The sequence below is a fragment of the Sinocyclocheilus anshuiensis genome, unplaced genomic scaffold (genome assembly GCF_001515605.1).
Source record: "Sinocyclocheilus anshuiensis isolate Anshui unplaced genomic scaffold, SAMN03320099.WGS_v1.1 scaffold1365, whole genome shotgun sequence".
Classification (NCBI taxonomy): Eukaryota; Metazoa; Chordata; class Actinopteri; order Cypriniformes; family Cyprinidae; genus Sinocyclocheilus; species Sinocyclocheilus anshuiensis.
In genome coordinates, this window is record NW_015551032.1 from 1689986 (window position 1) to 1706775 (window position 16790).

The following is a 16790-nucleotide window of genomic DNA, read 5'->3' on the forward strand; positions in this document are numbered from 1 at the left end:
TTAATATCACTGTTTTAAAGGCATTTAAATTGAAAAATGGAAAAGGCTCAAGCTTGTTGTGGTGTAAATGAAGCTCCTTCCTAAACTATTACAAATGTATAGTCAGCATTCACAGTTACAACTTAACTATGACCGATACCAATTTACTTCCTCCATAAGTCTTTTTTCCCACTGGTTGAGTTTGTGTCCATCCCGTAAATACGATCCCTTTGATATGACTTAAACGGCCGCATGAGAATGAACAAATCTCTAAAGATTGGTGCTGTATAAACTGTGGAATGACAGGATGGATGCATGTGAATGCGAGAAAGTTCTGAATGTGAACTGTGAGCATTTGCCGTCGTGACATATCGGCAATTTGTCATACAGCTCGTGGCGTGAAGGCTGCCGTCCTGCTGCGGTTAACAAACTGCTTCCCTCATCCGTGTAATAATCCACCCTGATGGCAAGAGGCAATCCGTGTCTGTTACCCTTTTGACACAAAGGCCCTGTGTGTGTTAGCAGTATGTCCGTTAGGTGTGAGGCATGACTGGCACAGTGAAGAGGCATCTGTTAATGAAGTCTGTGAATGTGCCCTCTCCAGTGACAATGACGTCAAAGGAGATTGGACGTGACTTTATGTGTGATGATAGCCCTTGCTGTGAATGTCAGACAATGTTATTCATTTCCTTACAACTTCATTTTTAGGCACAGACCAAACAGTGTCCTGATTGTTTTTTTGTTTTTTTTCTAAACTCGTAATGTCAAGTGACTGAATCAGCATGCATATTTCTGTGTGTGAGTAGTTATAACAGCCATCTGTGATATCACCCTGGTTGTATCTTAGAGTCAGGTGACAAATTAGATTTGGAAAGCATGAATTTCCATACCATCTGGATTTAAAAACAATAAAACAAAACAATATGTGTTTATGTACTGTATTTCATAAAAGAATACATTTGTTTAGAATTTCTTTTCTAATTTGTTTATTGTATTTAAATAAAAAAAGTTTTAAATTCTTTCTAATTTTATTTATTTAACAAAAGTTGTCTTTGTTCTGCACATTTGGGAAAACAAATCACATGTTCAGTGGGATCCAAAAGTCTCACCACTAGTGAAAATGTCTTCTTTTAATTTATTTAATTAGTTAAAGAAAAAAGTTTGCTTTGAATTTCAGCTTTTAGTACTAATTCTGCTTTGATCTAATTCCTTCATCGAAACACAGATTTGATAATGGCCAACATTAACAGCTTATTCCTAATGCTTAATTTATGGTTTCCCCAAGAGCATACTGTACCCAGATGTCAAAGTAATGATCTAGAACATCGTTGGGTGGAAGTGTCTAGTTTGAGTCAATATTTTTGTACTTTACAATGTTCTCTTGGATTTTACTCCTACAGCTAATGTACTGTATGTGTGCTAATCTTATTAGCCATGAGCTACAATGTGATGCTATATCATACAGTATATACTATTTTGCCATCCTGCCAACTCTTATGTTAGTTTAAGGAGTTCATTCAGTTAATGGGAAACAAATGTGCTGCTCATCGGTGCTCTGTAACAGACATCATTCATTTTATTTGTATATGCTTGAGAGGCTTCCCAAGTGTCTAAGTGTTGTGCACTAGCTCAAAGCAGAAGTGTTGAGAAGTATGATTCAAATGCAGAAATTAGATTTTAGATTTCGGGTTGTAATAAAGTACATTGGCTCTTGTCTTTGTTCTGAACTTATGACTGTAAAAATAGATCTATAAATATTTGCATATATATATATATATATATATATATGTCCTGCCAGAGTTGAGTTGCTCCTGCCAAACCAAACCAAATTAGTCTGTGTAGTCAGGGGTTTTGCCCATTGTTCTTTAGTATTGAAGGTTATAACCTGATTATAGTTAGCAATGACAAATGCTGTCATGTTTCCCCATGACTGCACTAATGCAACGCTAATGACTAAATGTGATATGTGGCGACTGTTTCTATTGTAATCTAGTTTCCACAAAATTCCATTCAATTTACGACACAAGCGATTATGAGAATATAATGGTGATGAAATCAGGGATGCTGATGTATCTCGCATTTGCAGAGGGAAAGTCAAACTCTGCAGGCTCTTGAACCAGCTGGGCAGCAGATGACAAGTAGAGTTTATAAGGATCATAAATAAATAACTTTATATTAAAGATTCATATCTCAAATTTGATCAATCTCTGTAATAAATACTCTGTGTGAAGTAGGCTTGGCTGTCTTATCCTTTCCTCCTGCAGAATCCTGCCCTCCTTACATCAAAGAGATTTTTTATGGGTACTCTATTCAGTGCTTGATAAGTAATTGTATTGTATAAAAGTATTTATTTCTTTATCCTTGTAACAAAAAAAAAAAAATGTTAAAATAACTTGTAGTGCTAACTGGTCAAAGCTCTCCTGATTAGCTAGAAAAAGATCATTGTGTTCATATTCCGGGCTCATTTCTTGCATGCATAAAGCACACATCATCAATAAGGTGTGTACTGAATTTGATTTTTTAATATCACTGTTTTAAAGGCATTTAAGTGTTTTAGAATGTATCGCTGTTTTTAATGATTGAAATATTGAGGCGGGTGCAGTATATGGATTACTAATGGCAAAAATTTCATTTTGTTCACATATCTTTGTTTTATTCTTTTGAGAGGTGATCTAAATCTTTTGGGATTGGAACAGATAGAAAATGGACAGGCTTGTGCTGCAGTTCTATGGATGTTTTGCCCGCCAGGTCTTTGAGCCAGTCACATGACTGAAAAATTCCATAGGAACTGAGGAATGCGGAAGTAACGCGGGTCATGGAGCAGCCATTGGTCTCATTTTATTTGTATATGCTTGAGAGGCTTCCCAAGTGTCTAAGTGTTGTGCACTAGCTCAAAGCAGAAGTGTTGAGAAGTATGATTCAAATGCAGAAATTAGATTTTAGATTTCGGGTTGTAATAAAGTACATTGGCTCTTGTCTTTGTTCTGAACTTATGACTGTAAAAATAGATCTATAAATATTTGCATATATATATATATATATATATATATGTCCTGCCAGAGTTGAGTTGCTCCTGCCAAACCAAACCAAATTAGTCTGTGTAGTCAGGGGTTTTGCCCATTGTTCTTTAGTATTGAAGGTTATAACCTGATTATAGTTAGCAATGACAAATGCTGTCATGTTTCCCCATGACTGCACTAATGCAACGCTAATGACTAAATGTGATATGTGGCGACTGTTTCTATTGTAATCTAGTTTCCACAAAATTCCATTCAATTTACGACACAAGCGATTATGAGAATATAATGGTGATGAAATCAGGGATGCTGATGTATCTCGCATTTGCAGAGGGAAAGTCAAACTCTGCAGGCTCTTGAACCAGCTGGGCAGCAGATGACAAGTAGAGTTTATAAGGATCATAAATAAATAACTTTATATTAAAGATTCATATCTCAAATTTGATCAATCTCTGTAATAAATACTCTGTGTGAAGTAGGCTTGGCTGTCTTATCCTTTCCTCCTGCAGAATCCTGCCCTCCTTACATCAAAGAGATTTTTTATGGGTACTCTATTCAGTGCTTGATAAGTAATTGTATTGTATAAAAGTATTTATTTCTTTATCCTTGTAACAAAAAAAAAAAAATGTTAAAATAACTTGTAGTGCTAACTGGTCAAAGCTCTCCTGATTAGCTAGAAAAAGATTTCATAATAACACATTACATTTTTGATCAGGCATTGAGGAAGGGGGATAGGGTTCTCAAATGTGATTGGTCAAGCAGCTTTCTTTTGTTGTTGGTATTTAGTCAGGGGAAGTTGCACTGTATCACTCCGCTTGTTCGTATTTTCTGCCTTTCCGGTGTTCCATACCAGACCAGAAATTCCTATCACTTTGCTACACACATAAATACTGTTCCAGGCTGAAACGTTTGCTTCTCTTTTTTTCTCTCTCATGCTCACTCTCAAGGCTGCCTTTATTTTAACAACAATACATTAAAAACAGTAACATTGTGAAATATTATTACAATTTAAAATAACTCAGCAGTCATTACTTCAGTCCTCAGTGTCACATGAACCTTCAGAAATCATTTGAATATGCTCATTTGGCACTTATTAACTTTTATTATTATTATCGGTTGAAAACAGTTGTGCTACTTAATATTTTTTGGAAACTCTGATACATTTTTTTCTTCAGGATTCTTCGAATTAAAGTTCAAAAAGGCAGCATTTATTTGAAATAGAAATGTTTGTAACTTTGTTAGTAAGTCTTTCCTGTCACTTTTGATCAATTGAATGTGCCCTTTCTTTAAAAAACAAAACAAAAAATCTTACTGACCACAAACTTTTGAATGGCAATGTAAATGGCACACACATAATGCAGGAATGAAGTGTGGATTACATTAAACAGCGCCAAAGTATTTTACTCATTTATATTTAAGGAGAAAAGAAACCTAAGACCTGGTTATGCTTGGTTGTTTGTACTTTCTGCTGCCTGTGGTTAGATGGTTTCGAGCTGGATACCATGACCTGGATCTGAGCTGTGGAAAGGCATTTCAAGACCCACGCTGTCTGATGTGATCCAGGATGATGGACATTTAATGAGTTAAGATGAAACACTATGCCCTGGAGATGTGGACAGACGAGCAGCCAAGACAGACTGTTTCAACATATCTGCATTTCTCTTGGCAGGTCAAGATAACAGGTCCTAGGAAGAGTAGATTGTTTTTGCAAAATTTCATTTTTAGTCTCACATATGTCTTACATAATGGTGCCCTGCAACATCATGAGTATGTACAGTGGGTACTCCATTATTCTGTCTGAGCAAAACCAGAATGTGTTTTAAATGATGTCTTGGGATGCCATACAGAAACATCAGTGACTTTCTGAGTATGTTTTTCCAGCAAATTAACATTTGACTTCCTGACAGGGCCATTGACCAATAGATGGCAGAAGATGTCAGTGTGATGATAGATGGGTATGAGATGTGCTCCACTGATCACTGATGTAACCACACAGATCCAAGCAAATGACCAGACTCAGTCGCAAAGTACAGCCACTGAACTCCACAAACTCCTCAGAATTTCCTCAAGTTCTACATACTCCCTGATCCTTGTATGTTTATTTAGCATTTTGGCTATTTTGATTATGCTTTAATCTAGCTGTAAGAGTGTAGTACAACTTTGTTTAATGTTTCTCAATGTTTAAATCAATTGAGAAGAATTCAACTGATTTGCCCCAAAATTAGTGCGGAAATAAAAAAAAAATATCCTCAGATGCTGTCTGAGCATGCAGATAACTGGCATTAAATTTAGCAGACACCTTTTTTTTTTTTTCAAGCTGACACTGTGCAGTCAGCTTGAGTTTACCTTCTTGCTGTTATTCTGATTGTGTTATGGGAAACAGTAAATGGTGTGGCTGGACTGTGGTAAAACATCTGGATGGTGAAAGTCTGAAATGAGGTTACAGGCTCGTGTGTACTTGACGTACACTACTTTTCAAATGTTTGAGTTCAGTGAGATTTTTTAATGTTTTTTGTAAGAAGTCTCTTTGTCTCACAAAGGCTGCATTGATTAGATCAAAAATACAGTAAAAACGAATGTTGTGAAATATAAATATATTTTAAAACGCAATGTAATGGCAAAGCTTAATTTCCTGCAGCCATTAAGTGTCTTAAGTGTCACATGATCCTTCAGAAATCATTCTAATATGCTGATTTAGGGCTCTAGAACATACATATTATTATTATTGACGTTGAAAACAGTTATGCTTCTTAATATTTTTTTTTAAAGTGTGATACATTTTTTTTCAAGTTTTATTATATCATTTTATTTCTTTACTGTTACGTTTGACAAATTTTATGCATCCTTGCTGAATAAAAGTATTAATTTCTTTGAAAAAATGAAAAAAAAAAACTTGCTGACCGCAAACGTTTTGAACAGAAGTGTAATGAAGATGGGAGATTAGTGGATGACTCACTTTGTGATAACTTACACCTAAGGCTTGACCTACAGTCAGACGTCATTATCGCAAAATAAACCCTGATGGGGTGATCAGATCATCCTGAACAGGTTTACATTTTGCAATAATGACTGTCTGACTGCACAGTATCCTATTTATTACACAACTATTTGCCAAATAAATGGCAATAAATAAATGAATGGACATTTAAATTGAATATATTTTATTATGTGAAAGAAAGAGGCTGTGGAGTGCTGCTGTGAACAACTATGGAAATCGGTTGATTGGCAACGATCAAATACAGTTTAGCAGTCATTATACATAAGCATTCGAATGAACAAATCAGAATGAATTGTTCCAGAGTGCCACGTAATAAAAACAACTACCGTGGCATGGTGCACATTATTTTATAGCATTAAAAATAACCATATGTAGACTATAAACCAGTAAAACATTTGCTTAACATTTGAACAAGCAACCAAGAGACTTGGTGGAAACCCAAATACATTCTATAGTTCCTGAAAAGGCCTATTTACTCTTTGGAGAAACATTTTTGAGAAACTGGATGCTCATGGTCTTTCTGTCTGTTGATCTATTTCTAACTCCATTATGTCTCTTTGAAATAGATGTGGTTAAACTAAGCAGACGTTTTTGTGATGTTGAGCATAACATGCCTCCAAAGACAAACAGGTTTTTACATGTTTGTCATACTTGTGATGACACAGATATGTCTTGATAATTAATCATATAATCATTAAGTGCCATTCTCTTTCATTATGTAAATGGCAAAACATTTCATTTCATTTACTACATCTCTACTGTATTCATTTGCACATTTTATAAATTGTTATTGTTATTGTTATTGTTATAAATTACTATCATCTCTTTGCACAGACACGTGAGATGGCTGAACCAAATCATTGAGATATTTGAACTAAACTGGCATCTCCGAACAGGCTGTTAGAAAACACTGAGCAAATGACCATACTGCCGTTTCACATCTCCCCAGGAGTCTTGTGTGCTGTTATTTTACACTAGTTTAGCCTGGCAAGTCAAACCAAATGCTTCTTTTCTGGCGAGTGTGATTTATTTCTTGCAGTTTCCACAAAACAATGTTGTTTTGAGACTTCAAGACCATTTTTTCTACAAACTTGCGTCATCGTGATCTCACCGGATTTGTCAACAGTTACATGACTTGACTTGTGGTCTTATGATTATTGTGACAGAATAGTGCTTGATGATTTATTTCCTTTTTTCTTTCATATTTACTTTGGATGACTCCAGTCAGGCTAAGTTTAGTACTCTAAGCCTAAGGGATTCGTTTGAAAGATTTTAAAACTTATTTGAAATCAAGAGGAGCACTGTAACAGAATAATATGATATACGTCATGGACTGATGCTACAGGAAAGATGCTATAAGGAAATGGGACTATTTTATTTCATGATCTGTTCTGTGACATCTCCTTGGAAATTTCAGATTTGTACAAGAGTGAATCCATGAATGTGAACCTAACATCAGAAATTAAAGACCTGTAATGGCTTTAACCAGGATTGTGTGCCATTCAGAATTTAAGGAAGAATGGCTTTTAAACTCCAGTTCAATTCCTCAGTTTGAATTAAATTTGACTTCAGGTAGCAAACAGGATAAAATTGCAATTTGAATAAGTTTTAAGCTATAAAATCAAAATTTCTCTAGATAATTTTTAAACTTTAGGTTTAAAAGCCATGAAGATTAGATAGATAGATAGATAGATAGATAGATAGATAGATAGATAGATACCACCTATAAAAAATGTATTTACTAAAAATATTATTTAGCTCATACATTTAGTTATATTTAATAAGTGAACTTTTGTGGTCTACGATGGAAATTCAGTTCATCTTCCTGTTGGGTTTAGCTAATTCAATTAAAATTCACACTCATTAATGGAAAGGGGGCCAATATTTCACTTTTGATTTTTGCTTGCTTATGATGGTACATGAACGGTCACATGGTACATCATTACTGCTTCCCTCTCTGTAGGAGCTGAGACCATCAAGAAATACTGGAGTCGATATTATCAAGGTTCCCAAGGTGTGGTGTTTGTCCTCAACAGTGCTGCGTCAGATGAAGAGATGGAGGCGTCCAGGTCTGAGCTCCATTTGGCCATGCAGCATCCTCAGCTGTGCACCCTTCCTTTCCTCATTCTCGCCAACCACCAGGATTCACCAACTGCCCGCTCTGTATCGGAGGTATGGTAACTTTCCACACCAAATATAGCTCTATGTTAAGGGCCGGCTGTCTTCTCTGTGATCTGCCGCTGTTGAGGGTTGCTGGCCTCTGTTTGTACACACTCTCTGAAGTGTTTGGACTGAGAGCTGGGTAGCGTGCGTTTTGGAGAGCGTCCTGTTGCCATGCAATAAGAGCTGTTGTTTATGGTCAGCCTTGGAAGATGAGCGACCAGGACTGGGATAGGATGTTGTGGGGAGCTCCCCCTCCCTACTGCATCCCAGAACCAGAGCTGACGATGTAAACATGCTGTGACGTGGGCCGGCTGACTAATAGTCTCTTTCCACACGCTGAGAAAACCTGGTAGAGGTTGTTCTTCTCAGGAGGAAGTATGACTGAGCTGCAGGAGGCACTTGAAGTTTTCCAAGTATGTATTAAATCTAGACAAGGACGAAAGTATGACAGTCTGGTGCTGTAGTTATGCATCTGAGACAGGAAAATATCAATCTACGTACATACCATGTGTACAGAAGGTTACATATTTTGCAACTAAATGTTTCAGGTGGTCTAGGATAGTAGGCTGAAGTTTTTGGAACAATAAATAATATTAATAGATAATAAATGATTAAATATTAAAATAAATAATAAAGACATTTTTTAATTGTCAGCAGTGGTTATTTGAAACAAAATCCACTACAGTGACACATATTAAATGTATGGATTAGTTTTATTAATTTTGGTGATTAATTAAATAATAGAAGAAAATAAATTGTGGCTGCTACCTGAGGTTATGATATTTTATTCTCCTAAATAAGTGTCCCTAAATCATATGGAAAAGAAAGAAAAAGAAATAAATATTTAAACGTTCCACCTTTAAGTGCTAAGGAAAGGCAAGGGATCGTCTTCTGCGCAGGACTCGCTGTTATCCAGCCCATTGTAAACAAGTGGGTGAAGATGGTATCAGGTTAGGAGTTCAAGCCTCTGATCAGATGTAGACCACAGATTGAAGCAAGTTAATCCCTCTGCTGCTGACTCCTCTTATCCGGTCAGACTGAAGGGATGACCTTCATCCCAGCACATTCCCATCATTTTTGTAAACCGATTGCATTTTGTGTGTTCTTTAAGGTGCAGACATTTCACATTAATCCTGCATTTACCTTTTGGTTCCTCCAACAGGAGCTGTTGTTTGTGATGCAGTTCACCAAATCAAATGGATGTCTGCTTCTGAATCTACAGATATATATATTAAATGTGGCTCACAATTGGAAAATTCAAGGCTGGAAAACAGATATTTATTTCGTCATTCCCACTGCATATACAAGCGTAGCACAGGGGGCCGCAAGGGGGTGCTATTGTGTCTGCAGTAAAGTTACATAAAAATCAAAATTGTCACCAAATCTGACATTAATACAGTTTCAATATGCTTTCTAAAAACTGAAATCATGAGATTAATCAAAATTACTTTATTAAATTGACAACCATAGTTTTATTTCAGATTTATACGTTCAACTCTCTTAATGCTGGGTACACTTAATAGAAAGGTAATATTTTCCAGATAATATTATACAAATATTTATAATATTTACAGTATAAATGGGTGTTTATGTGAATAAAATATAGCCACATTCATATTTTAGCAATAGGGTCACTCACAAAGACATCAAATTCTGTGGCATCAAAACTTTCAAAATTAGCATTGATGCAAGCAGATTGTCGCTGCTGAGGTGTAGCACACTTAGCTACATTGAAATACATTGAAAGTACAGTGTAAACTTATTTATCACTACAAAATAAGCCTTTATGAACGTAAAATGTAAAATGAAGTGATCTATTGATCCATTGATTAAAAAAGACACCCATGTCAGTCTTGATACAAATTCCACATGCAGAAACAGATCTAATCAGCACTGATTATAGCTACCTTGGGTTTGGGGTGTAGATTAATGTGTAGTAACTCTCTCCTGATAACTGTTTATCATTTCTGGCTTTTGTCTGTGTCAAAACAGGTCTGCTGTCGAAGTTACGCTGCAATTTTGCTTACAGTATATGCTGTTTATACATGCTCTGTGAAACTGGCCTAAGTAAAGGGAAGAGCATTTAGTCATTGTGGTTCCATGTGAAAGTGACACCTGCCTTCCTCCAGTGCGGTTGTGTTCGGTGTGGGATGTTTTGGCTAGCCACCTCCACTCTCTACTTGTGTTTCACTGCTAGGCTTTCTCGACCGAAGAGACATGCATTGTGGTTGTAGTGAGAACTCATTTGGTGATGAGAGAAGGAGCCTGCAAAGTATTTCAGACAAGTCTGTTGCCAACTCTTGACATGAGGAAATATGCTGGAGAGGTTTTCGAAAGTAGGTGCTGATGATGGAAATGAGTATCACACTATACTCGAGTGTGCATTGTTATATGATGGACATAAAGTAATTACAAGCATATCTGCGGGAATGCTTAGCATACATTAGATTTTACAGACAACTACTATTTAAAAATAACAACCGATTTTCCCCATCGATTTGTATAGTCTATTAGCCTATAGGGTTGTGTGCCACCCGGTCAGCAGATATCCTGATATTGACCAACGGCACGTGTGACGTACTGTGTGACTTAGGGCTGCACAATTAATCGAATTTCTAATCGCAATTACAATTATGGTTGCCACAATTACGTAATCGTTCAAAGCGGCAATTAATCGTTCAAAGTCCACTTATGTTATTCTGCATGCTTAAGATATGTTTTTTTTTCTTTCTACATGTTATCTTAAGGGTTTTTCCATTGTTTTAGTTTTAGTTTTAGTATAACATTATAATACCATTTATATTTTTATTTTTTTTATAATTTAAAGAAGAAACCAATTCGATGTATAGTTGACATTTGAGGCTTAATACTATAGAAAAGCACTAAAGGTTTTTTCAGTTAGAGTGATTTCAGCTTGTTTATTTTCATATAAAAATACGGCATGCAGTTGCATCAAACAATGGTATAAACATCATTCAATGTAAATTGTGATAATCGTAATTAATAATCGCAATTACAATTTCAAGGGAAGAATCGACAATTATGATTTTTGTCATAATCATGCAGCCCTAGACTGCATGCTAAAGAAAATCTTGTATGTGGTGTTGACTTCACTCAGTTGGCGGTCAACCAAGAGACCACACAGACCCCTCTTTTTGTTTAAGCTCATAAATGTGGTCAGTTCCATCTGATCAGCGTAAACCACATTACTGGGGAGTTTGCCATGTGTTGGTCTATTTTTAGAAGATGAAGTCACAGAGAGCGATTGACCTCTTTTAGCTGTTTGCAAACACTTCCAGAGCCACGTGAGTTTGGCTTAGAGAGGCAGTGAGCTCTGCCACAGGCCTTTTATTTAATCACAGTGTCATCTCTATTCTTGTAGTATAGGCATACTGTGTGTCCTGTCACAGTGAGGGATCAAGTACCACACGTCGATCCTCACTTAACTCTGACTTACTTGCCAATCACATTGAATGGGATATGGCCTGACTTAGTTTTCATCTGTCCCAGGTTTGAATTGTCACTTTTTTTTCTTTCTTGTTTATTTATTTATTTTTTATTGCATTTTTAAAATGAAGGAAAACAAAAGTTTGAAACACTGTAAATAAATAAATATATTTTAATTATTAATTTTAAGATTCAGAACAGAAGGTTTTTTATTCTTATTTATTTCTTTTTCTTAAATGTTTTCTCTCTTTCTTCAGAGAGTCCAGGACCTCACCAGCACCCCTCAGTTTGAACACTATCTATACAGATGGTAAAGTCACCATACAAGTCAAACATACAAAACTAAAACAACTGATTTCAACTTTCATGCTGTGTATGTGTGTGTGTGTGTCGTGAGAGAGAGAGAGTGTGTGTGTGTGTGTGGTTGACCCATAAAAGCAGAGAGGTGGAATAGTAGAGCAGGATATCCGAGACAGATTTGATCCCTGAGAGGGGCACTGGCATTTGTAGTCTCATTTCTTACTTCCTTTTTCCTCACCTCTTTTTGCCCCGCACACTCCTTTCATTTAGATGGTTGTGCATTTAAATGTTTTATTTTGCATGTTGTTCCACATATTTTTTAGGCAGAAGCTCTTCATATTCCCTTGGGAGTTTTTGAAATGCTTACACTTAAACTCCATAATTAAACGCTGCAGACAGTTGAATCTTCGTTCAAACAAGCCTTTCAAACATTACATGCCATCATGAATAATCCAGATGTCTTGTAGAGGAGCTTTTGTGCAGAACTTGCATGCTTAATTTTAAATGAAAGATACTAAATGTCTCTCAGTTCATTTACAAACAAATTGTTTGCTTAAAGGGATAGTTCACCCAAAAATGCCAAGCCATCCTAGATGTATATGGGGTAATTTTCATTTTTGGGTGAACTATCCCTTAAACTCTTAATGTGAGAACATGGTTAGATGAAGGTGGGCAAGCTAAGAACGTTCCTCTTTGTGGATGAATTAAACGTTATAATTACTCTGTTATGCACCATGCCATCTGATTGCATTTATAATCAAATCAAATTCTTCTCTCAGACATATTCTGGGTTTTAAGATGTTCTCTGTTTTTGTGTAAATTGTGGTTAAAAGTAGGGATGCACCGATACCACTTTTTCCAGTACTCGCCCGATACCGATACTTTTATTTTTGGTACTTGCCGATACTGAGTACCGATACCGATATTTTTATTGCATTTGTACATTTTTTAAATATTGGGTACAGAAACCAAAAGGGTATGTATAATGTTAGTTGGTTAACTTCATTTATCAAATAGATACAGTCAAACCAAAATTTATTCAGACACCTTCAACATTTCTCACATTATCACAGTTTATTCACTATAGTTTAGAAAATGGTAATAAAATAAGACAAGAACTCTGAGTTACACTGTGTCAGAACAAATTCAGCTTGATAATGTCAGATAATTTTGATAGAAAGGTATGTAATGGATTACAATCAACCAAAATAATTCAGACAGCTGTTAGTATGACAGTATTTACACAACTATGAATACTTAGCCGGGCAACCCTTAGCCTTAATGACAGCATATAGTCTCCTGGGTGGCATGCTGTCATCCAGCTTCATGAAAACCTGAACTTCAGTTTTTGTCCCAGACTCGGTCTGAATAATTTTTGGACCCAAATTTGTATCAATTTTACTGGTAGTCCACTGTATGAAGAATTTTTGGGTATGATTTGTCACAGTTTACTTTATTTTGCTATCCTCACTTACATAAATGAACTATAGTGTCCTGCACCCACTAGTAAAAAAATATCAAAAATTATATCTGGTCTCTGAATCATTTTTGGTTTGACTATAACCTTTGGTTATTTTCAGACTTAATTATGCCCATTAAAATGTATTTTACAGGTGTTTGTTACTTTCACTGTAAATTTTTTTTGCTCTGTGAGCTGCTCCATTGCAGCGGATTTGTACTGTAATCACGCGCTTTGCTGTAATAATGCAGGGAACCACTCGCTATACATCTCCTAACTGTGAAATTTTCAGAAATAGAAGTCGCGTTTTTTCATCTGAAAAGTGCTGCGATTTATATTCCAAAGCCACTCATTTAGTTTTAATCCAAATTATGCGTGTGCTAAGTGAGTGAACATCAAAGATCACACAAGAGAATTGCGCGCGCGCTCTCTCTCTCTCGCTCTCTCTACCGTTAAGTAACTCGCGCATTGTTTTACTTACTTGTTTTTGACATATCCGACCGAACTAAACACTTTCCAGTGATGTCTGTGCGAAAGATATATTCACTCGACAAGCTCGCGCATCTGTGCCGCCGCGCGCTCAATCCACTCAGCGTGCTTTGTTTATCAGCTCGCGCACATCAGCTATACAGGCGTTAATACTGAATGTTTAACATTATATTCATTGCATACATATACTTCGTAGTAGACATCCTTAACTCCTTTCTGCTGTCTGTTGTTCTGTTGTCGGTGTTTCTTTGTCTGAATATGGCGCTTATCACATGCTGTGTGGTATCGACGTTTGGTATCGGGCCATTTTAACAAGTACGAGTACGAGTAAAGGAGACCGGTATCGGGCCCGATACCGATACCAGTATCGGTATCGGTGCATCCCTAGTTAAAAGAACATGATCCAGACTCATGAGGTTTACCGCAAGGGCTCAGTCACCTTGCCCAGAGAGCTACAGAGACTAAACACCCTTCAAACTCTGAGTCATGATGTATAATCAGCAGGTCATCACTGCCCACTGAGCAGCTACACAACTGACTCTTATTATTCTCTCAGAAGTGCCACTGCCATCTGTCATAACTGACCGGATTTGAGCTTTCATCACAAAGTCTAAAGCTAAAATTAAATTTGAACGTAGCTAACTGTGACGTTAACAACTCATTGCCATTGAAAAACTTTTCTGGACTGTGGTGGGTTGATTCATGTCACACTAAATGCTGTTTACAGACACACAGGTCCTGTTTAATGTATGGAGCAGCAGTTTAGATGTTTTGTACATGGGACATATGTTTATAACACCTGAAATCATTTTTACTCTGAAATGTGACCGATATTATTTCTTGCTGATCAATAGTTTTAAAGATAAGTTGTGTATAGGTTTTCCCAAGCGAAGCAGCCCCAGCGTGAGCATTCTGTGTTGTTGCAAGCTAGTTATTAGCACCACCCGGTATCATTTTATGGCATAATGTTGGCGACGTCTCGTTTTTACATTGCCGCAGTGAAGTTTAAAAGACTCATTGGACCTGTAAAGGCCTCACTAGGGCCCTGTGTGTGACTTGTTTTCAGGAGGGGAAATATTCATGGGACGGAATTCCTTGTTGACACCAACCTCCTGCTGTTGGGGCCCAAGGAGGAAGTGAGCAGAGAGAGGGGCGTCATATGTTGATATAACACCTCAACAAAGCAGGCTGTGTAGATGTTTTGCCTTGATGCACTGTTTCTTGTTTTATGAAGGTTTCCTGCATGAATGCTCAAATGTTGGGCTGAAGAACTCATCTTAGGATAAAGAAGACATCATATGATCAGCTGTGAGGAAATCAATCATGGTTTCAGAGGTGTTCTAGAGGTGCATTACAGGTCTGATGACATCATCCTGCAAGTTTCTAGATCCTTTTCAGATGATCTGATCTAGTGGTCGACCAGTATATCGGATGATATTTGGCTTTTTTTGTAATCTGCATCACCCGAAATTGGTGGAAACTGGACTTTTATCATGAGAGTGCTGAGAATGTGCGCAGATGCACAGTTTAAGATTAAACAAAGAAATTAAATAGTATGTGAATCTGATCACTAGTAGTAAGACGAGATAGATTGTTGTGTGCACCAGGTAAAAAAACCTAAGCCATAATTTATAAAAAATAAATTTATTTCATGCAAAGTATACTTCAAATCCATTAACATATTATTGACACATCACTTAAGACTTACTGATATAAAATGATAATTAAACTTTATTTGGAGTATTTCTCTATTGCACAATGCACATTTCTGAATATTATGCCTAAAATGTATTTTAATATCACCATTAATAAGGATTGGATGATCGCTGTAAAATATCAGTCTTTAAATGCAAGATGTTTAAAGTGTACCTGAAGTATACTTGCAATTTATCACAATCAGATATACTTAATATGTCTTTAGTTAGACCTCAGCACTACTTCCGCACAATTAAAGTGCATTAAGCACACAATTAGTTGTTCTAATTTAGCAGACTTTAAGTATTCGTTTAGTATACCAAAAGTACAAATGCAGGGTATTTTTTATTAAGCACATAAATATGTAAATGTATTTGTAGTATATTTAGCCCAAAATAAATGTGTTTATTTTGTTTACAATAGTAAACAGTTTAGTATATTTCTTTCAGTAGGGTAGTAACATGTTTAATCAGATTTTGGTGGAAGATCTCTGGTTTTGTAAACATGATGTTTTGATTTTTCATGATTTTTTTGGTTTTGTAAACATGATTTTTTTTCAAAGCTTCAATCAGCTAGTTATTGCCTTTTAAAGATTTGTGTAACTGCCAAAGATTAAAACTTTTCCTACTGTACATCCAAATATATACTTCCCTACTATATAGCATGCAAAACGCAGCACATCACCTGAGTAGTATGTTTGAGTTTTCTGTCCGTTAAAATCTGCTAAAAACAGAACAACAGTTTTAAACAGTGATTTTTCATTATAAACAGGATTTGCATTTTCATGGGTTTAAATGAAAGATTTTTGTGTTATAAGAGACAATAAGAACTTTGTACATCAAAACCACTCCTTTCCTGGAAGAAAATTAACATGATCAAAAGTTTGCTACAGCTGAATGTAAGATTTTTGACAAGCCAACCATGTCAGTGTCAGACTCTGTTCCATGTTTTGTGTGTGTCCTGCTCCCCATGTGCCTTCCCATGCCCTGACCCTGTTCCCCAGTTCAGCCCAGGAAGGGCTTCTGATCCTGAGTATAGCCCACGAAGGGCTCCTGATTCCCAGTTCCGCCCAGGAAGGGCTTCTGTTCCTGAGTGTAGCCCAGGAAGGGCTCCTGTTCCTGAGTGTAGCCCAGGAAGGGCTCCTGTTCCCGAGTGTAGCCCACGGAGGGCTCCTGATCACCAGTTCAGCCCAGGAAGGGCTCCTGTTCCCGAGTTCAGCCCACGGAGGGCTCCTGTTCCTGAG

At 36.6% G+C, this 16790-nt stretch overlaps 1 protein-coding gene across 1 annotated transcript in view; it reads left to right on the forward strand.

The window, feature by feature from the left end:
• The window catches only part of LOC107661232 (ADP-ribosylation factor-like protein 15), a 129904-nt gene that overhangs the window by 54137 nt on the left and 58977 nt on the right, over positions 1–16790 (forward strand). The window contains exon 5 of the mRNA XM_016450730.1: positions 7958–8166. Within this exon, the coding sequence (XP_016306216.1) occupies positions 7958–8166 (209 nt within the window). The remainder of the gene's footprint in view (positions 1–7957; positions 8167–16790) is intronic.